This window comes from Battus philenor, unplaced genomic scaffold, assembly GCF_028537555.1.
Source record: "Battus philenor isolate CCGP_79_NKW_IND1 unplaced genomic scaffold, ilBatPhil1.0.hap1 SCAF_25, whole genome shotgun sequence".
Classification (NCBI taxonomy): Eukaryota; Metazoa; Arthropoda; class Insecta; order Lepidoptera; family Papilionidae; genus Battus; species Battus philenor.
In genome coordinates, this window is record NW_027181688.1 from 1,222,081 (window position 1) to 1,245,273 (window position 23,193).

Consider the following 23,193-nt stretch of genomic DNA (forward strand, 5'->3'; position numbering starts at 1 on the left):
CGTACCGCAATAAAAAGGGCACATATTGTAAATAGTGATGGGAAATGAAAATAGCGATAAATTTTATTTTAACACAGTTCAATATCAATAGCTATTTAAGAATGTAATAGCGTGTCGAATGTTCATGAACTAATTTTGTAAGTTTTACATAAAGTCGCGTTCAGTGTAATATCACGACTCTTGCCTATTTAAACACGATGTTATCTCCAATTAAAACGTCAAATACAACTGACATACGCGTCATTAGTTGACAGCCATTTAAAAATGGAACGTACGTTCGAAACTTTTTTTATTTAAGACAATGCAACGCGATCGTTCGGTCTCTATATGAATATATCTATTGTTATAAAAATCATTTTTGTTAAACAAAAATTTAGTTTTTATTCTTCATGTCTCAAAGCCGAACCTTGACTTGGTCAATTAGATATTACTATCACTTCGATAAGCATTAGTGTTTGATCAAGAAGTGGTGGAAGAATCTCCTGAATCGCTTCTATCAAGATGGTTTGGTTCCATGGGGGTACCTCGACTTGATCTGTCACTAGTCAATACGGGCGCCCGAGTGAGCAAAACTTCGACTGTTGCTGTGAGAAGTTGCGGTAGAAGAAACTCCAGTAACAATTCCGAACCGTCAACCCCGACGCGGCCGATTGCTTTTTGAGCGGCTATGAAATGTTTTCGATCCTTGGTATACTACTCCAGCCTTGGCTCTGGCAACATTGTCCGTTCTTTATTCAATCTCATGAAGATATCACATGAGATAGTAATAATTATCTTTATCATGTTATTATAAAATTCATACATTTACATAACACGGATTCACGATATCTGTATACGGTTGAAATTCCTTCCGCCTGCACTAAGCTTTTTGTTAACACGTTCACTGCGGGCCCAATTTTGAAGAACTTTTAGCTGGTGCGGCTGAGGTCGAATCAACCTCAAGCTGAACTTCCTAGTAGTGCGGTTGAGGCCTTTTCTGCCTCATGTTTCAATCAATTTTTTTTTACAATATTGAGTCAATGCTTCGCAGACAAAAAAAAGCTATATTTGTCTTTGTCATACCTCATACCGTTGAATGTAAACAACCGCCACACTAGAGAGAAAACACGAGTTTTACGCGCCGCACCAGTGCAAAGTCTACCATGAGGCTGAATCGACCTCAAGCCGCAGTGAACGTGTTAATATTTTTATAGTGCGAACAGTAAAATAGAACAACCTACCAGTGTCATTGTTTCCAGTCAACTATAACTTAGAAGTCTTCAAGTTAAGAGTGAATAGGTTCCAAGTAGACAAGCTTATAGCATCATAGACCTTGACATCGCTTTAGATCAGGCGAAAAAGATGTCAAATGCTTCGCCTATAAAGTATAAAAAAGTCACATCAATAGATAAGACCTAAAAGGTTTTAGCCTATTACAGCTATATTAAAAAAATTCAAACACAAACATACCATCTTAACAATTTTATATTATTATTCATCCTTCTAGAATTTTAAATTCATTTACCTATGCACACAGATAGTAAAATTATTTGTAAAACAAACGAAAACTCAACACGCTATGTCAAATTCAAATTTACGCGAATATAAATTACAAAAAAAAAAGAAACAACATTCTCAAAGATTCATAAACAAAGCCGTGGCAAAGGTCGTTTGCACGAAAAGACCTTTTATTATCTGTCTTATCCACCGTGAGAGTTTCGAGTTGCGTCAGTGTTAGAAAAAGTAATGTTGATTTAATTATAGGCAGCCAGTTCGTTTTGCTGACAACTGTATATCATTATTAAAAGTGCATATGTCAAAATTATATTATTAACCTAAAAATTTTTCGAATAGTGTTTTAAAAAAAAAATTAATTTAAATTCTCGGTTCGAAAAAAACCCAACAATCAATTATAATTATTTACACATTTTTTTTATATCAATTATAATCATATTTGAATAAAACCCTAGAATTCAATACGAAATTCTTCTTTCCCATAGATTACCAATATGTAGCGGCCAGCATTCAAAACTTTTTAAAATGTCTTAGCTATACTTCTGCGGCTTTCGATTTCAACTAAGAAATGATATATTAAAAGTAATAAATATATAACAAACATATAAAAATTAATAATATTCTGCACAATCTTATCTCAAAACTTAATATTCTTGTAGAATTAAAAATATCTTCATTGATGTAGGAAAAAAAACACAAGAAGTAATCTACCATCTATTTTTAAATGAAACTTAATAATATTTAATTATAATACAAAACGCAAACGAGTCAACAAACCAATTAATTTCATATCGATCAACTAAAAACTCTTAAATTTTGTTATAAGATTTATTTAAAAATTTATTTTAATTTTAAATTTAAAACTAAGAAAAAGGAGGTAAAAATATCCTGTGGACCTTTATTATACGTACAGCTAAAGATTTATTAACATTATCTGTGACCTAATTATTTCATAAATGTGGCATACCAAAGATGGCCGACACGAAAGATAAGTAAAATAAACACGCAATGCCTTATTCGCAAGGTTATTACAAGTTACGTACGCAGTTTAGACAATTTTCTTGTCAAAACGAACGACTTTCGACAAACCGTGATGATTTATCTGTTGCCCAATATATTTTATAATCTGCGCTGTCATGGCTTGCGGCTGTCATGATTTGGCGGGAATTTTTTTCATCTTATAACCTATAATAAAATGTGATACATTATTTAAAATTAACTATGGTAATTTAATAATTTCTTGCAATAATAACATAAGGCATATATTTATACAGGCCGATTTTTTAAGTGTTAATATATATAAAAAAAAAACAAACAATTTGAAATAGGTTATATTATTTTTGTTTTCTATTAAAATGCGTCTGGCCAATTATTTCTGTCAGAACAACATCTACAGGTATAGATAATAAACGATAATTAATTTTAAAATATATCAATTCTTTATTATCATTATTTTATTATTTATAAATAAAATATTGATTTTGTATTGAATGTTAATAGGAAGCAAATTAGCTATACATTCATCCCATTAAACCTTTTATATATAAAATTATAGGCTAAAATATGTTAATTAAGTTAAAATATGTGTCAACACTTCAATAATTCATAAACACTTGAATATAGGCTTGAATATATTATACATAATAGGCGATGGAACCAAAATAGGCATTTTCTAGAATAATAATTTAAAACTTGCAAATACATAGATTAAATAATAATGTTTTTAATAATATACAGATAATATATATGCTTCAAAGTTTCTTGTTCTTCTGTCTGTGGCGCCAAAACCCTTTGAGTCTGCCTCCTTTTTGTTTCTCTTTCGTCTCGCTCTATCATTCACCGTATTTTACCACTCTTCCTTTTGATACTAAGTTTTCCTTGAAGTATTTTTAGTTGCTGTTTCCAATTGTAGATTCTCTGAACAAATCAATGAAATGAAATAAAAAAATAATTAGAAATGTTAACATCAAGTTCAATGAATTTATTGAAACATAGTATCCATAGATAAAAAAATAGATTTATTTTTTAATTCCCTGGTATATTATGATGGTCATTTCAACTATATGGTGTCCATTACTATAAAGAGGCCCATAGATTCCCAATAATAATTATCAATACAACAGTTACAATATAAAAAAAATTAACGTAACATATTTCAGGGTGATCAATTGATATACATTAAATCTTATAACCAATCACAATATACACACAATACATAAATAAAAATCAAATTTGAAACTATACTAATTTCGTAAAATATTTCTCTACTTTTATTGGTTATTTTAAATCTAAAATTGATTATTTAAAAAAAAAAGTATACAATACAAGCCTAAATAAATTTAATTTGTTATTAACATAAGACTTAATGCTACAAAGAGACGTGAATTAATATTTTTTTCATTTGGCAACTGTCAAACAGTTAGGTTTGAATTTCGCGCATTTGTATGTACATTAATTTTTTTATGTATAGATCTATAATTTGGTAAAATATTTCTCGATATGTCGATTGATTATTTTAAATCTAGAATTGCTTATTTTAAAAAAAGTATACAATACAAGCCTAAATAAATTTAATTTGTTATAAACATAAGACGTAATGCTACAAAGAGACTTGAATTAGTATTTTTTTTCGTGTGGCAACTGGAAAAACGAACCAAAGATCTGTTGCGACCCTCGACTTTTAGCACACAAGGCAATAGACATATAAATTGTGAAACGTAATGATATGATGTTTGAAATAATACGTAATTGAGATTTAATCGCATTTTAGACACATAATTGCGATGTGGGAGCTAATTTAAATGTAATGGTCGTATATAGTTGAGATAGGATAATACATTTGATGCTTGGTTTATTAAAAATCTGTACAAAAATACAAAAATACCTATCATATTATGTTATTTAAAAAAATTATTTTAACGGGATATATTAAATAATTTACCAAATTGTCATGGCAATTGGTGTACAATTAATGGTTTTTGAATTTACTGCATACATGCAGAGATACATACACGAATAAAATGAATAAAGATATATGAAACAAATACATTTAAAAAACTTTTAAGTTAAACGGTTTTTTAATACCCATATTGTGGTGGTTGTGGGAAAATATGTACCTAGTCCGCCATATTGGAACGGCGTCCATTTTAAATTTTAAATTTTCACATAATCATCGTGTTTTACTAGTGTAGCCCTTTCATTTGATACCCATATTGAGGGGGTTAAGGAAAAATATGTAATCCGCCATTTTGTATCGGCGGCCATCTTAGATTTATAATGTTATTGATTTTATTACATTGTATTGTCATCTAAATTAAATGTGTGTACCAAATTTCGGACGACGGGAAGGTGCTTAAATTTCAATTTCTAATTTTGATCGAAATAAATTCCGTACGGGTCGAACTAAATTAAACCGTTTAAAATGTAATAGATCAAATGTTAAAAATCCTGTCCCTAACCAAATAGGGGGTGGAACGAGAAGTCTCCAATAGCAGGGTGGTATAAGAAACCCGGGGCAAAGTCTGCAGGCATTTAAAACATGGAAACCAGACTCCATGTCGTCCGAACTAGTGGGCCTCTCAGGATTGGGGCCTGGTGTTAGTTACTCAGATTCAAAACTTAAGGTTTAAGTTAGGGGAATTCAGAACTTTGAAGTGGATGGAATTGATTCACCTTACTTTTTGATCACATTATTATATCAATTAAAATCATGTTGGATATACCATTTATAAATCGACAGTTTCTCGATCAATTTTTATGATTTATATATTTTTGGTTTTTTCATCATCAGGAATATGATATTAAATATAAATTCTACCGAAGTTCTAGAGTAATAAGAAATCCGTCCGTCTATCTATGTGTGTTTTTATCTTTATTTCTAAATCAGTTTGACTTTAGCACAGTTAAACTTAAAGGCAAAGTTTAGTGTTGATGAAACTAAGTTACTAGAATGTCAGTTAACCAACAATACTCACGATATTATCAATAAGTTGCATACAGTTCGCGGTCGCAACTTGAAGGCGGGACTGTACACGTATGTTCTAATGGATAGGACCTTTAATATGTTTTTTACTTAGATCAGTTTCGTAAGTGTCGCTTCATATATTTATAATTAGTTTTTGCTTGTTACTTTCGTAAGGTAATTGGTCCACTAAATCGTTCGTCTAATGCAGAGTTCCCCAAACTTTTTTGTGTCTTAGACCCCTTGCAATGTTTTTACGTGTTGGGTAGACCCCTACTTACCTGATATTGATTTCCTGTAAATTTCTACCTGTAGTGAAGTTCAGTGTTAAAAACTTAAAGTAAAAACACATGTTAATTTATACATTTATTAATTGAATTTAAATTAAAACTACTCAAAATAAAATTTTGTATCTGTCTGTAACATATTAATAATTTTTTACTTCATAGGTACTTTTATAAATAATGTTAATGTTTTGATATTATAAGATAGTATGATGTAAGTAAATAGGTACTATCAGTGTATGTGTTGAGATCCACTATCATGGACCCCCATTTTAAATTCATGGACCCCCAAATTTTTTTTCGCTTGCATATACCCCTTGCAGGTTATCATAGACCCCTAGGGGTCGATATAGACCACTTTGGGAATCACTGTTCTAATGGAGAGAAGCTTTAGTATGTTTTTTACTTAGATCAGTTTCGTAAATGTCGTTTCATATAACTATAATTAGTTTTTGCATGTAAATATTCACTTTCGTAAGTTAATTCGTCCAGTAAATCGTTTTTCTAATGACACTTTGACAGTAACTTGTTATTTACTTTCAACTTAACATACTTACAATCTTTTTTAATAAATCATTATCCGCTATATCTATTACTATTTACTAAATCCACATTGCTTTATTCGTGACTACCTTGTCATATTGCTTGAACATTTTTTACTTAATTTCGAGCCTTATTGTTTTGTATTGTATATAATACTACTATTCTATGAATATAGGGCGATATTTGTCGTCGCTTATGAGAAAGATGCTGCAACTTTTGGAACCCATTCCCTATCTTGACCTATGAATCAAGCGGGTTCGATTCCTGGGCTACATTCAATTAAAATATGATAAACAAGCTTCTAGAGCATGATTGCACAGACTTATTAAGACTAGGGGCCACTCGGGCAAATCATGAACTGATGGCGGGCCGGCCGCCAGAAGTATAGGTGATTAAATTCTTTTTGATTTTATTCTGGAATAGAATTCAATATTTTTCGAATGTACGAGAGTATTATTTTTGCTGTCGGCGGGCCACCAGTATTCGACCGGCGGGCCACGGTCTGTGCATCCATGTTCTAGAGGATGGACAGCAGCGTCCCATGCCTGCTATACAACACAGCGATCGCCAAACCACCTGCCGAGCGTGACGATTGTGGTCTTTCCCCCCAAAGACATCTGTGAAGTAGACCAGTGCAGAAGGCGTCTACCGGAAACTATAAATGTCATATTTCTTTAAAGAATAAACAAGACGTCGATGGCAGACATTTTCCAGTACGACAACCAAAAAAAGATTCAATCACGAATATATATAAATACTTTTATGACTTTTTTTCTGATCGCCAAACAATACGATTTTTTTTATTTTTAAAGGATATTTTTATTATGTTTATATTCGCGTAAATCTAAAATACGTATCTATTGGTCGTACATATATATATATATATATATATATATATATATATATATATACGACCATCATATCATATACACGATGCGTTCTATAAACGACAAAACGTTTCACGTTCGTTCGAAAACTCGGTTTCGTCGGAATAGAGGTCTGTTGATCATTCTTGACAAAACCGATAAGGGATTTCTTCCTCCACTACTTCTTTAAATGCTTTCCGAAGTGATAGATAAAGCGTGATCACTCCAAGTAACATCATCATCAACATCAGCCTAAACGATCTAATAAATACCAGGTCGAACCGTAACCTTATATATATATATATATATATATATAAAATATATATATATATATATATATATATAAGAGTAAATTACCAAAGATGGTCAGTCGACCTTACGTGAACAATGCTACCGACATTTTAACACACAACGCAAAAAGTTCATACACCGAACTACTGCAAAGCGAGAATATTACGAAACTTATTGTTTCTATTCAAATAAGATATGTGAACACAGTAAGCGATATGCTATAAATAATTACGAATAATTATTTATTCGAATAGTGATATCCCAGCGGTGGTGTGAGAGGTTAATGCTATCCCACGATCAATTATTGCAGCGAATGGCGCGAAATACCGAGGCCAGATTCCAAGAGTGTTCCCGACGTGATGTGATCAATATTATCTAATATTATTTATCAAATATAAAATCCGCATTATTTTTCTTTACAATTTTTTGTTTAAAAATATTTTTATTTATCACAACTTTTTTTTATTAAAATTTTAAATTGTAATTCTGCCACCGGACTACAGATATAAGATGTTTATAGAGTAGAACTAGCTTTGTATCGCACTGGAACACATACCTCACTCTGGGAATTCATCTCAAATAGATATTCAAGTATTTTATGTAAACAAGTATTGTATCGGACGATGTAATTAATTAAAACGTATTTCAAGACATTAAACAACATTTATTTTTTAGTCGTGGGATCGTTTTTGGTTCACAACAGGTCCATTGTTATTTGTGTTTTAATTAAGAAATCTCATTTATATTCATAAAGTGTACAAATTTAGTACACTAGGACCTGTATTGGTACAGGTATATCTAATTACAATACCCGGCGATAAATATTGCACATCGACCTTTGGAAAGAGACAATCGGATAATTTCGGCTTCGTAGAGCGTTATCTCTGTGCCACACTACTTATGTGACGTTTTGTCAGTCGTTGTATTCCGTGCGAAAGAGATAACGATCTACCAATCCGAAATAACCTGATTGTCTCTTTCTAAAGGTCGATACGCAATATTTATCTTTGGGTATTGTATTAAAGTACACAATGAATATATGTAGGAACTCTTATAGTCTCGGCTTGCGTCGACAGATGGCGCTAGTTGTTAGTAAACGTATAAAACGGGCACCGCGCGGTAAATTCGACATTCGTAAAGAAGACTCCGCAACGAGACGACGTGTTCAATATTTTACAATTACCAGTGCAGTCGAGAGGTGCCAGCCAATTTGCAATCTTATGTCACGGGTTCAATTTCAGAGATACATTGTTATATACATCAAATACTACTACTACTACTCCACTGGCTCAGTGACCCAAAGTGGGTCTTGGCCTCCGAAGCGAGAGACTTCCACTTTCCTCTATCTTGCGCCATCGTCTGCCATTGGTTGACATTCAATTCGCGCAAGTCTGCCTCAACGCGATCGATCCAGCGATACCTGGGTCTACCCACTGGTCTTCGACCGTATATATATATCAAATATTATGAAATAATTATATATGATTGCCACTGTTCATAAACATGTTTCATAAGACGATGGCCAGTAACGTCCACTGCGTACCATAAAAACACTTCAAGGAATTCAAATTATCTTTATTCAAATAAGCATTTTGACGGCTGATGATATTCATTGGTTGAAGATTGTTTTAAATCGGTATAAATACGTTACGTAGACTTTGTGTTTGGCACTAATCGGTGTAACATAACTCCTGAGGATGCTCCGTGGAGGGGTGAAACACGTGTTGAGTGATTTAACGGTGGCAGTTGTGTAATTCGCATTGTTTGCCGCATACGCATTTATCAGCGGGCTGGCGGGCGGTGCACTTTATTGCACGACTGCCACTGCATGTGCGGAAGTGGCTGAATATTGGTCCTTTTCTTACGGTATAAATATGGGAAGAGCTTGATGAATATGCACACTTCGACTTAGTACTTCGTGTTGATATCACCTACAATACCAACGAATAATCCGACATTATATTAAAAATTACGAAAATAAAAATACTTTGATTCAAATGCAAAATAATTGTTGATATGCAATTATATATTATTATACTCCAGTCTAAAATTCCAAGTGACTTGGAGCGAATGGGATCGGATCGGAGCGTGAAGGTAGCGTACCTGGAAAAACCGAGGGGTCGAAGACCAGTGGGTAGACCCAGGTATCGCTGGATCGATCGCGTTTAGACAGACTTGCGCGAATTGAATGTCAACCAATGGCAGACGATGGCGCAAGATAGAGGAAAGTGGAAGTCTCTCGCTTCGGAGGCCAAGACCCACTTTGGGTCACTGAGCTAGCGGAGTAGTAGTAGTAGTCTAAAATTCCAGCGGGGCTCGATCAGCGTCTATGAGTTTGGTGGTCCATTTTAAATTTGTCAGAAGACGCTTGATGTAAACTGGATATAAATTTATTGTAGATACCTGTGCCCAACAGTGGGCATCCTTGAGTTGTAATGATATGAGAGTACAGTAAAAGCTCCTTATTCGCGGATATAATTACTACATAAGTTATAATAAAAGGATTCCAATAGGAACATCCAACACAGTATCCTTTGCAAATGCTGTCAAATGAACAAATAAAAACAGTTTTAATAAAATGTTAAATGTACAGCCTTTTGAAGAAGCTTCAGCAAGCACTGAAAATGTGACATTTAATTTGAAAAATCTTAGTGAAGGTTATTTTTTATTTTTATATTACTTTCTCTTCTTTCATACTTCACATTGTCTTTCGGTCTATTCTTTCATGCCACAATTCTGCTGTCTTTGAATTTTGTTCTGTATCACCTTTCATTCATTCCTCTTTTCTTTTTACATATTCATAATTATAATGTTATTTTATATCACATTTATATTACTTAAATTCTATAATTATTTTATATCACAGTACTGTATATTATTTTGCTCTTATTTTGTCTTCATTATCTATTTATTTGCAATATTTACGTTTTATTTCTTTCTATAGCATTTTTTACGATTTTTCTGCAGAGGGTGATGAATGACTGTTTGGTGTCTCTTTCGCTTATCAGGGAGGCTATTGACTCCTCCTCGATTTTTACGCCACTTAGTGAAGGTTTAATAATGGCAAATGAACTTTGAGATTTCTTTATGAACATTGACCCATCTAGTCGAAGGCTTTTGTTTGAAAGGCAACGTGCTAATACGACTGCTGCGTATCTTAATTGAATGACTTGTGATAAATAATCAAAATTTTTAATAACTTCAATTAAATTGATTTTAAATTATAATTGTTTTTTTTATTATTTTGTCACCTAGGAACGTATCGTATAAATAAATACATATAAAAAAACACTTAAGTTAAACGGTTTTTTGATACCCATATTGTGGTGGTTGTGGAAAAATAGGTACCTAGTCCGCCATATTGGAACGGCGTCCATCTTGAATTTTAAATTTTGACATAATCATCGTGTTTTACTAGTGCAGCCCTTTCATTTGATACCCATATTGAGGGGGTTAAGGAAAAATATGTAATCCGCCATTTTGTATCGGCGACCATCATAGATTTATAATGTTATTGATTTTATTATATTGTATTGTCATCTAAATTAAATGTGTGTACCAAATTTCAGATCAATCTGACAACGGGAAGGTGATTTAATTTCAATTTCTAATTTTGACCCAAATAAACAAATTCCGTACGGGTCGAACTAAATAAAACCGTTTAATAATTAGCATTTCGGTTTTTGTTTTCGCATTTTAATTTTCAATTAACAAAAAACAAAAGCATAAAATAATTATCTAATATTGTTAACGTGTAATGGTAATAATTAGAGTCATAAATACGAAATGTGTAACAACATATTAATTAAAGTATAAAAAAATATTTACGCGAGTGAATCGTGGATACATAAGCTAGTGTGTGATGCAGTCGTTTCACACAACACAGCCTGCGGTGCAAGGTTGTACCGCTCGCTCTGTACTTGTATGTCAGTGTCTTCGCTGCCATAGGAATGTATTCGTCCTCTTAATAAAGAGTACGGTTGCATAACTGACTATAATACAGAATGATCTTTTATTGATATAAGAGCCTTAAAGATATTATATAGGTCATTTGTGACCAAAAAACTTTAAAGGAGAGTTCCCCAAACTTTTATGTGTCGTAGACCCCTTGCCATGTTTTTCCGTGTTGGGTAGACCCCCTACTTGCCTGATATTGATTTCCTGTAAATTTATTTGTTTGTCCCACATTCGTATAGAGTGACGAATTGAACAAGTCAGTGCAAGGTAGCGAAGCTCTGAGACTGCGACTCTCAGGTTTTTACAAGTTCAAAATGTATTGCGACCACAAACCGAATACCAACATCCTACAACTTACACAATTTTATAAACATATATAATAATTTTTTTACTTCATAGGTACTTTTATAAATAATGTAAATGTTTTGAGATTGTAAGATAGTATGATGTAAGTAAATAGGTACTATCAGTGTATGTGTTGAGATCCACTATCGTGGACCCCCATTTTCATTTTATAAACCCCAATTTTTTTTGCTGACGTAGACCCCTTGCAGGTTGTCATAGACCCCTAGGGGTCGATATAGACCACTTTGGGAATCACTGCTTTAAAGCCAAATACCCAGTGTAAATTGATCACTGATATCAAAGATAGATAGTAAAGAATAATTGAATTTAATATGTAGTAATCAGAAAGTATTTTTACAAACAATTTTGGACAGGGTGTTTCTTACATGAAATTAGGTCATACTTTCACCTCTTGAAAGGTTTTACATCTGTAAGTTGTATGTGTGTGTGTGTGTGTGTGTAAATATATATATATATATATACTAATATATATATATATACCGCCGGTGAATATATTGAACGAAGGTAAATATATAGCCAAACACAGAGTGAGTTGGCACTAATCGGTGTAACATAACTCCTGAATATGCCCCGTGGAGTGGTGAAACACGTGTTGAGTGATTTAACGGTGGTAGTTGTGTAACTCGCATTGTTTGCCGCATGCGCATTTAACAGCGGGCCGGCGGGCGGTGTACTTTGTTGCACGACTACCACTGCGTGTGCGGAAGTTGCTAAATATTGGTCTTTTTCTTACTTAGGATGGACTTCCGCAAAATAACGCCTGATTCCATTTGTTAAGGTTTATATAATTGTTTAAAGATTCTAAGGTAGCACCTTCGACAAATACTTGAATTTAAAAGTACAATATTAATATTTTTTATATATACATAATATTAATGCATATGAAATGATAAAGATAGACGTCAAGATTTATATATAAAACAACATTTTGTCTCGATATCTCTACGCATAACAGGATCTGGTAATCAAAGTATATTTTATAATGTAGTTGAAATATTATATTGCTAAACATTATAGATATAGCTTCTAAAACAGGTCTAACGGCATTTATATGAAGAATGCAACAAATTTACATCAAATATCTTTTATTTTGACATTTATGATATTTAAGAGTATGTCGATGTAATTAAATATATCTCTCGATAGAATCCCATTTATCTAGGAAGAATTATTTAATACTAGATCTGACTGTACCACGCGAAACATTCTCGCGCGTTTTCAAATTCGAACGCCGATTTGTATTCGGACGCCATTTTGAATTCGTACTTCGGTGTATATCTGATTTGCTAAATTTGTTTCTGAATTCCTTTATATATATTTAATATTTATATAGATATTTCAAGCATTCAATGTTTATTATATAGCCTTTGTTGGCGCAAGAATATTCTGAACTATCTAGTTACGTATTGTGTATTTATATATATATATATATATATATATATATATATATATATATATATATATATATATATATATATATATATATATATACATATTTGTGTGTGTGTGTGTGTGTGTGTGTTTGAGTGTGCGCGTGTGTATGTGTAGAAAATAGTAAAATTCAATATAAATAAAAATTTACTTTAATAAAATTAAAAACCAAATAAATCATGCGGATATATATATATATATATATATATAAATATATAATATATATGTTTATATATATATATATATATAAACATATATATTATATATTTAGGCTTCTATTTAAGAATATATTAAGTTATAACGTTAGTTACCTTTTTAATTGTTTATATGTGTGTGTGTGAAAATAGTAAAATGTAATATAAATAAAAATTTACTTTAATAAGATTTAAAAAAAAAAACCTTCTTCTATATATATATATATATGTGTATATATGTATATATATGTATATATATGTATATATATAGGCATCTATTTAAGAATATATTAAGTTTTAACGTTAGTTACCTTCTTAGTTGTTTATATGTGGTGTAATTAAATATATATAAATTTCTCTTCCAGATGTGGCTGTCTTGTCTCGTTGCGTCGTCCCTGGTCAGCATGGCAGCTTCAGCTGGAGACGAATACCTGCCACCCAGCAAAGGTTACAGCTACAACCCACCACAGATACCGTTCAAACTACCCACGGTAAGTGTAGAATGGGCATGTGATCAAAAAGTAGCGAAATCATTCAAAACTCCCGCGTATTATAAAGGCAGATAAGTTATTCTAGGTCGATAAAACTGTCTATAACATTTGCCAAGCGTATGTATGTTAAAAGTTGTGATATCATTTGGCTAAGCCGAAACCATTTTGAAGGACGTTTTGTATCTCTAACATCAAGTATCAATTGGTAGTTGTCATGCAACGGTTCTACCGTATTCGTCTAATTTGGCTCCGTGCGATTTCTGGTTATTCAGCAAATTATTAGATCTAATGCCGGGAAGATGTTTTGACACGAGGAGATAAAAAACGAATTGAAGAAGATCTCGAAGACTATACCAAGGGCATGAAAATGATTTTCAAGAATAAATAAGGAATTTACGTTTTATGAACATATATATCTATATATATATATATATATATATATATATATATATATATAAATATGTGTGTGTATATATATATACTTATAACCAATCATGCTTCATAAATAACTCTGAATGCGATTAAAAATAAACCTTAGATCAGTTACAAGCAACTGCAACACTTGCTTTTTTGAATTCTATTACAATTTATGAACGAACTGACTACAATAGTCGATCCGTTAGACCAGAGTTTCCCAAACTTTTTTGTGTCGCAGACCCCTTGCCTTGTTTTTCCGTGTTGGGTAGACCCCCTACTTACCTGATATTGATTTCCTGTAAATTTCTAACTTTAGTGAAGTTTAGTGTTAAAAACTTAAAGTGAAAACACATGTTAATTTATACATTTATTAATTGAATTTATATTACAACTATTAAAAATAAAATTTTGTATCTGTTATGTAAAACATACGTAACATTAAATAAACAAATTTTTCACTTCATAGGTACTTTTATAAATAATGTAAATGTTTTGATATTATAAGATAGTATGATGTAAGTAAATAGGTACTATCAGTGTGTGTGTTGAGATCCACTATCGTGAACCCCCATTTTCATTTCATGGACCCCCAAATTTTTTTTCGTTGACGTAGACCCCTTGCTGGTTGTTAGAGACCCCTAGAAGTCGATATAGACCACTTTGGGAATCACTGCGTTAAACATTGAGTCACTGTTACAACTTGTAAAGTAAAGGCGTGTTCATACTGTTGTAAAGATCAAACATTTATATATTATTATTCCACCATAAGATTATTGAAATCCAAACACCGATCGTAATTAACTAACCGGCGTCTTGAGTATTATTAGGAGTGCTGTCATATACGTGTGCATATATCTAACTTCAATGCACATATTTTGTATACTCATATAATTTCAATAAATATTATTTTAATAAAAAAAAAACATTCATTTACGTGTTTTAAAAGCGTATTAAATTGCAGCTTTAAAAATTTCAAATTTCAAACTATGGTTAGAACTAAGAAAGAAAAGAACCAATATTTAGCTACTTCCGCACATGCAGTGGTAGTCGTGCAATAAAGTGCATCGCCTGCCAGCTTTTGAGATCTTATTTTAGATCTGTCGTATAAGACAGCCTCAGATTATTGTGCTGGACATTCGAATTGAATTTGGCTAGAAATTACTTTCAGAAAAGTCCAAAATTTTATAAACATTTATAATATTCAATAAATTTTATTCTTCTTCTTCTTCTTCTTCCTTCCCTTTTCCCTTTATTTGGGGTCGGGTCTCCTTATCACTTTGCGCCAGGCCACTCTATCCTGGGTTGTCTCTGCATCAAGTTGAAGGGTTTCCAGTTCCTTTCCGATATTAAACCACCGCCTAGCTTTTGGTCGCCCTCTCCCTCTTGAGAATTCTGTGAGGCTTAAGGCAGTTTTTACCACGTGGTCATCTGGTTTTCGTTGAATGTGGCCATACCATCGAAATCTATTTTCCTGTAATTTACTGGGGATCGGAGCTACCTTAAACGAACCTCTGATATATTCGTTCCGTATTTTGTCCAATATAGTGACTATTATTATATATTCAATATATATATTATCTATTCAATAAATTTTATTATGTTCACCAAATATCATTTACAGTGATTACTTTTGTATGTAATGAATAAAATTCTAACTTTATAGACACTATTAGGGAAACCGGAAAGTAATGTCGTTTCTGTCGACATATTTTACAGAAAGATAAAACAAAATGTCGGTAAAACTGTACTACATCAGGCTTAACGACTAGCGCCATCTAGTAGATTTAAAGAGAAAATATGATAAAACAGTTCTATGCATTTAACACAAATGAGACTTTGTTTAGAAGTCTGAGGGGCAATCTTTGAAATTATCAGGGGGACTGGAAAGCAATGTCGTCGACATATTTTACAGAAAAACCAGATTGATTTGTTACCGCTCCGGCATTAATTTTGTATACTACATGGCAAAAGGTTGATGACGAAGGTGAATATATTGTTGATTAGAAATAGAAATTTATTAAAAATGGAGTCGTGTGAATTTAACTTAAGAAAGCGACATTACTTTCTGATCCTCCTAATAATATCAGATTGATCTTCAACTATATGTCATTGTTTAAGCTACGATGGTCTATCACAACGAATTCAAGGTACAAAGGTAAAGTTAATTTCAAAGATTTATTGAGAATTAATATTTGAAACGAATACGTAGGTAAATACTTTCTTTATACACCCATCCCCCGATTTACACGGTACTTGTTTTACACGGTTTTGCAAAAAAGTTTTTTTTATTTGTTTTAATAACCGATTTTATTATCATCTCTCATAATGTAAATATTTCCTCTTCAAAAAACTTCGCACAAATAACTTCGAATGATGAAAGTGAATTCGATCCTTCGATTCCGAAAAAAGAATGAGAGTAATTTATTTTTTGTTCTTCTGTTTAATGTAAAAAAAAACAGTTTTTCCGTGATATATTACACATTTTAACTTGTCAATGCTTTTTTTATTATCTGTGTACACCTAAAATTATTTAAAAAAATCACAACTGTTAAATAGCAGAATCATGCATTTTCTGCGAGTTTTTCGATTTACACGGTTTTGATTTGAAAATTTTAAATTTTCGATTTACACGTTTCTCTCAGGAACGTATCTACCGTGTAAATCGGGGGATAGGTGTATTGTTAATAATAAAAGAATAAACCAACAGTATAATAGATAGCAATTTGCATTCATTATTTAATCGACCGTGAAGCGACGAGAGATTTGGCGCGAATAAAATAACAATGCACCCCATCCATTGCCTCTAATGTACCGACATGAGTTGTCTGACATTGGCCGTGTCACGCCATATCATTGCCGTTTACGAATACGTACTAGCATATATATTTTTAATTTCCATCTCACATTTTGCTTACCGTTACATGTCTGGAATAATTCTAATGATTCTTATTTTAAAATTTTCGTTTAAATGCCACCGAAAATTTTACGCAGAGAGAACAATTTTTTTTTTTTTCAATATAAATCACGCAGTTAGTTAAAATTACTATCTTATCTATACTACCTATCATTTCAGACATAGAACCTTCACATCTGGACATAGACTTCCTCCATAGATTCCAAAATGGACCGGTCGAAACCGCCTTGTATCTAGCATCCTCCAATAATCGTAACAAGGTCGTATCGGCCTTGTAGGTGGGCCATCTTATGTTGCGTTTATCTTTCTGCAGCCTCCATAGATTCCAAAATGGACCGGTCGAAACCGCCTTGTATCTAGCATCCTCCAATAATCGTAACAAGGTCGTATCGGCCTTGTAGGTGGGCCATCTTATGTTGCGTTTATCTTTCTGCAGCCTCCATAGATTCCAAAATGGACCGGTCGAAACCGCCTTGTATCTAGCATCCTCCAACAATCGTAACAAGGTCGTATTGGCCTTGTAGGTGGGCCATCTTATGTTGCGTTTATCTTTCTGCAGCCTCCATAGATTCCAAAATGGACCGGTCGAAACCGCCTTGTATCTAGCATCCTCCAACAATCGTAACAAGGTCGTATTGGCCTTGTAGGTGGGCCATCTTATGTTGCGTTTATCTTTCTGCAGCCTCCATAGATTCCAAAATGGACCAGTCGAAGCCGCCTTGTATCTATCATCCTCCAACAATCGTAACAAAGTCGTATTGGCCTTGTAGGTGGACCGTCTTATGTTGCGTTTATCTGTCTGCAGCCCCCTATCTTGAACCTCTCAGAGGTAATTTGTTTTGTCCTATAAAACCTTCTGGTACCGTCAACTATATAACAATTACGTCGTTTACCATATATAAAACCACTGATTTTAAGGCCTATTCATTAACACCTTTAAATCATTTAAATCTATCACCAATCATCCTATATATATATATACAGTAATTCTACGAAACTGTAGACAGTGATATAATATATATTTTAAATTGTGATCACTTTTTTACTTCACTTAATTCAAACGAATGTGTTTCTGTCCCAAGGTCACCCATTGTATTTTTTTAATGTTTTCTTTGATTAGTACCTCATAGAGAAGGTTTCTATTATACTGCCTTTACGCTACTATGACTATCCTAGAAGTAATACTAACCTAGTAGGGGCTGAACCATATGGCGTAGTAAAATAACTAACACAGATTCATTTTACTGTGCTAACATATATCAATTGTCTATTTATTATTTATGTAACGCAAATGATCTTGTTAGATAAACGACATAGGCATAGTTCATTGATCCTAGATCTTAAGTTAGAACTAACATTAACTTAGTCTTAGTAAATGTATTGGCTAATCATAAGGTCGATTATTTATAAAACACAACACCTCGATACTTTGACTGTCAGTTTTAGCAACTCTGTTAAATGCAGTTTTATGGTTGTGTAAAAAGGCCTTGTAGAAGCCTTAAAGATTTTGAAGGTTTTGAATGAAATAAAGGTAATATAGGAAATATCTTAAATAATATATGTATATGTATTACATTTATAACTAAAATATATATAATTTGTCATTGAACAACATTCCAAAATCAATCTATATGACAGTCAAATCTAACAGACAATCTAATAAACTTAATTTTTTTAAATAATTTATTTACAAACATATATATATGTTTATTTCCCTGCAATAAATGTATTCAAAAAAGTAGCATGAAGTCCAATTATCTTATTTATACGCACAATAAAACATAGCAATTATTGTTATACTTTAAAGGAAAATAAGATCAACTTTATATATATATATATATATATATATATATATGAGAGAGAGAGAGAGAGAGAGAGAGAGATAGACATAAATCAACAGATATGTGTGTGTGTATGTGTGTATGTCAGGAGTAAAACGTGCACAGCTAAACAAAGGATTAGTCAAAGACTTAAAATAATTTGTTCGGAAGCGAACTGCATCCATTTTCCAAGAAAGCCGCGCTAATGTTAATGTTTATTTTAAGCTATGATTGTAAGTAAGAAAAGGACCAATATTTAGCCACTTCCGCACATGCAGTGGTAGTCGTGCAATAAAATGCACCGCCCGCCAGCTGATAAATGCGTATGCGGCAAACAATGCGAATTACACAACTGCCACCGTTAAATCACTCAACACGTGTTTCACACCATCACGGGGCATCTTCAGGAGTTATGTTACACCGATTAGTGCCAAACACAGAGTGTGATGATGACAGATGATTGTACTTTACAGAGACCTCCCCAGCCGCCAGTGACATTGCCGACCCACAAGCCGAACCAATATCTGCCGCCTACCACGCCCCGTCCGTTTGTACCAAAACCCGTACCGACTCCAACACCACATAACGTAAGTATTGTATACTCATATTGTTATCTACATTGCTCAATCTATTTTATTTATTGAACCCTTATTCCACAGAACGTACGTACCTTTGTTTTTTGCAATCATATTTAATATTTTTTTGGTCATGTTTCTACATGTCATCTTCTTTCTTCTTGAAGTGCCTCTCCAACTAGTGGAGGTTGGCTATCAGCTTCCTGCTCTCTTCCTTATTTTTGGTTCTGCGTAATAGCTCAGCAGCGCTGGCGATTCCGGTCCACTCTCTAATGTTACGAAGCCACGACTTCTTTCTCCTACCAACCTTCCTTTTACCAGCGACCTTTCCTATGATAAGTTGAAGGAGATTGTATCGTTGGTGTCGAAGAACGTGTCCCAAGTAAGCGATTTTACTTCGTTTTACTGTGAGCATTAGTGCGCGTATATGGCCGATTCGTTTCAGAACTTCGACGTTGGTCACCTTCTGAGTCCAGCTTATGGACTATATATCTACATGTCATATTACTAAATTACTTTTGTCTCCTGAAACAAATCTTAACTCTTAATAGCCTAGAGTTTCAATTTTGATACCAATCTTTTAAACCCGAATTTTCACATCACTATTAGTTTTTTTTATAGGTTGGCTGTACGTATTTTACTGTTGTATAATATTCTTTTCAACGAAATTAAAAAAAAATCTATTTTTCTCTTCATCTAAACCAGAGTTCCCCAAACTTTTTGTGTCGTAGACCCCTTGCCATGTTTTCCGTGTTGGGAATACCCCCTACTTACCTGATATTGATTTCCTGTAAATTTCTAACTGTAGTGATGTTTAGTGTTAAAAACTTAAAGTGACACAAGTCAATTTATACATTTATCAATTGAATTTAAATTTAAACTACTCAAAATAAAATTTTGTATCTGTTATGTAAAATATACGTAACATATTAATATTTTTTTACTTCACAGGTACTTTTATAAATAATGTAATTGTTTTGATATTATAAGATAGTATGATGTAAGTAAATAGGTACTATCAGTGTATGTGATGAAATCCACTGTCGTGGACCCCCATTTTCATTTCATGGACCCCCAAATTTTTATTCGCTGACGTAGACCCCTTGCAGGTTGTTATAGACCCCTAAGGGTCGATATAGACCACTTTGGAAATCACTGATCTAGACCCTCAAGCAAACATAGTAATATTAAAAAAAAAACACTTTCGTAAATCAGGCTATTAAGGGTTAAACTATCTTGAAACTAAATTAAAGTAAAATTATTTAATTTATTTCTTTAATAATAAGTGTCTTGTTTAGTTTTTTCACGACGGTGTGACAATGTCCAGTTTTTAAAATCACTTTTCGTGTGACCAATTCCTGATCCCTACTCGAAATTGCCATGGTTGTGCGTATTTCACATTGATGAATCTTGCGATCGCATCTTGAGTCTCGTCCGTGTGATATACGCACGTGTGTGACGTGATACTGCTACCACAGCTTGACACTTATACTGCCCGACGATGTATGATGTTCGACGAAAAACAATGGCCGCCACTTTTTTTTTTGATGACCCCCGCTATTGGGGGCCTCTCGTACCCCTATTTATGGTGGCACAGGGACTTTATTTACAAATTATTTTTTTCACATAGTTTTTTATTTTCTTTCTCTTCTTTCGTACTTTATTGTCTCTTTCGATCTATTATCTATCTTTCATGCTACAGTTCTTCCATCTTTCTCTTTTGCTCTGTTCAATCTTTCATACTTTCCTCTTTTGTTATAACATTCTTCATTTTACATTTTTTTTATTGTACATTATTATTACTTATCCTATAATTATTCTCTATAACAGTTTCCCTTGGCTGGTCACAGTATAAAAGTATTAGCAAAACGCTTAGTTCGGGTAGAAGGAATTTTAACCGTGTACAGATGTCGTGAATCCGTGTGTCTTGTTGTCGTGAAGAAAGGAGATATATGACGTGCCCACTACAACTTTCACTTGTAAATCAATTGCGTAGTAGATACCGACTTTGTATCAATAACTAGTCGAACATGAAGCATGTACACCTGCCACTCTGACCACGAAGAGATCCGGGTTATATTTCTAAGGAAATAAGTCAGAAGGAAGATCGTTCGTAAAATCAAAACGCTTAGTACTATAAGGTAATTTCACTTAAATATGTTAGTACTTTTAAATAGTCTTTATAAATCTACGGGCGAAGCGAGGCTAAATATTCAGTAATAAAATAACACAATGTACCTTTATATATTTTTATAAAACATACACAATTTATATGATTAGGCTTTATGTGTCAATAATGCTGTCAACATTGACAGCTTCATAACAAACATGGCGGCTTATGGAGGGAATGAATGAAACAAAAAAAAGTTTTTTCAATCGTCGTCGATGTAATGATCGGGATTTTTAGCAACCGGGGGCGAATTATAGAGTTTATTCGAATCACCTCCTGCAATTAAAATAAATATTTTATATCCATGAAGTCTATATATGTAAATATATTTACTTATATCTATTTGAATATGTGGGTAGAGTTCTAGAATGTTTTGTCTTATTTTTGGGCACCAATATCATTGAGGACTCGAAGACGAGGTTATTTTCAACATCACCGTCATGCCAATGATCTAAAAATACGGAAAATTTGATTTTTTTTTTTGGACCCCGCTTGGGGACCTCTCCTTCCATCCCCCTATTTAATTGGGAACAGGGTTTTGTATTTCTAAATAATTTTTTTTTTCGCTAGAATTTTAATTTTCGTTCTCGTCTTCCATAGTACACAATATCTTTTTTCCATCTTCTATCATTCTACAATTCCATCTTCCTTTCTCAATCATTCCATTCCTTTCGTTCATCCTCAAGCATTTCTTAAGTAAGAAAAGGACCAATATTTAGCCACTTGCGCACATGCAGAGGTAGTTGTCCAATAAAGTGCACCGCCCGCCAGCCTGATAAATGCGCATGCGGCAAACAATACGAATTACACAACCACCACTGTTAAAACACTCAACACGTGTTTCACCCCTCCACGGGGCATCTTCAGGAGTTATGTTACACCGATTAATGCCAAACACAGTCTGTGTGTCAGAGTCTGTGTTTAGCATTTCTTACTCTTACTTAAGATTAAAACAGTGGAAAGAAACCTCTCTGACACAATTCTCTACATTGAACGAGCTACAAAGAAGGGTTTTCCGAAAGAAACATTACAGAAGTGCTTTCAATGCGATAATTGCATCACTAGCCAAGAAGAGTACTTTTAAAGAGCGTAATTTAAATTTGATTCAAATTAAATACTTTTTTCGCAACAAAATGAATAACCGTATTTTTTGATTGCCTAAATATCACCAGGATTTATGCTTGCTTCCTTTACGATTGACTATCTAGTAAATGCATTGTTGGAGTTACTTTCCACCATTCTCCCAAGGCAAACGCTTTGAAAAATCACTTCTCTAAAGTGATAAATAAAACTATAAAACCACGGTTGTTTCAAGTGAATATAATAATAACTGGCGATAAATAATGCATATCGACTTTTGAAAAGAGACAATCGGCTAATTTCGGCTTTGTAGAGCATTATCTCTGTCCCACAATACCT

The 23,193-nt window shown here is 33.0% G+C and overlaps 1 protein-coding gene across 1 annotated transcript in view; it reads left to right on the forward strand.

Moving 5' to 3' along the window:
- The window catches only part of LOC137924991 (uncharacterized), a 61,226-nt gene that overhangs the window by 23,041 nt on the left and 14,992 nt on the right, over nucleotides 1–23,193 (forward strand). The window contains exons 3-4 of the mRNA XM_068768420.1: nucleotides 13,753–13,878; nucleotides 19,503–19,616. Coding sequence (XP_068624521.1) covers nucleotides 13,753–13,878; nucleotides 19,503–19,616 — 240 coding nt within the window. The remainder of the gene's footprint in view (nucleotides 1–13,752; nucleotides 13,879–19,502; nucleotides 19,617–23,193) is intronic.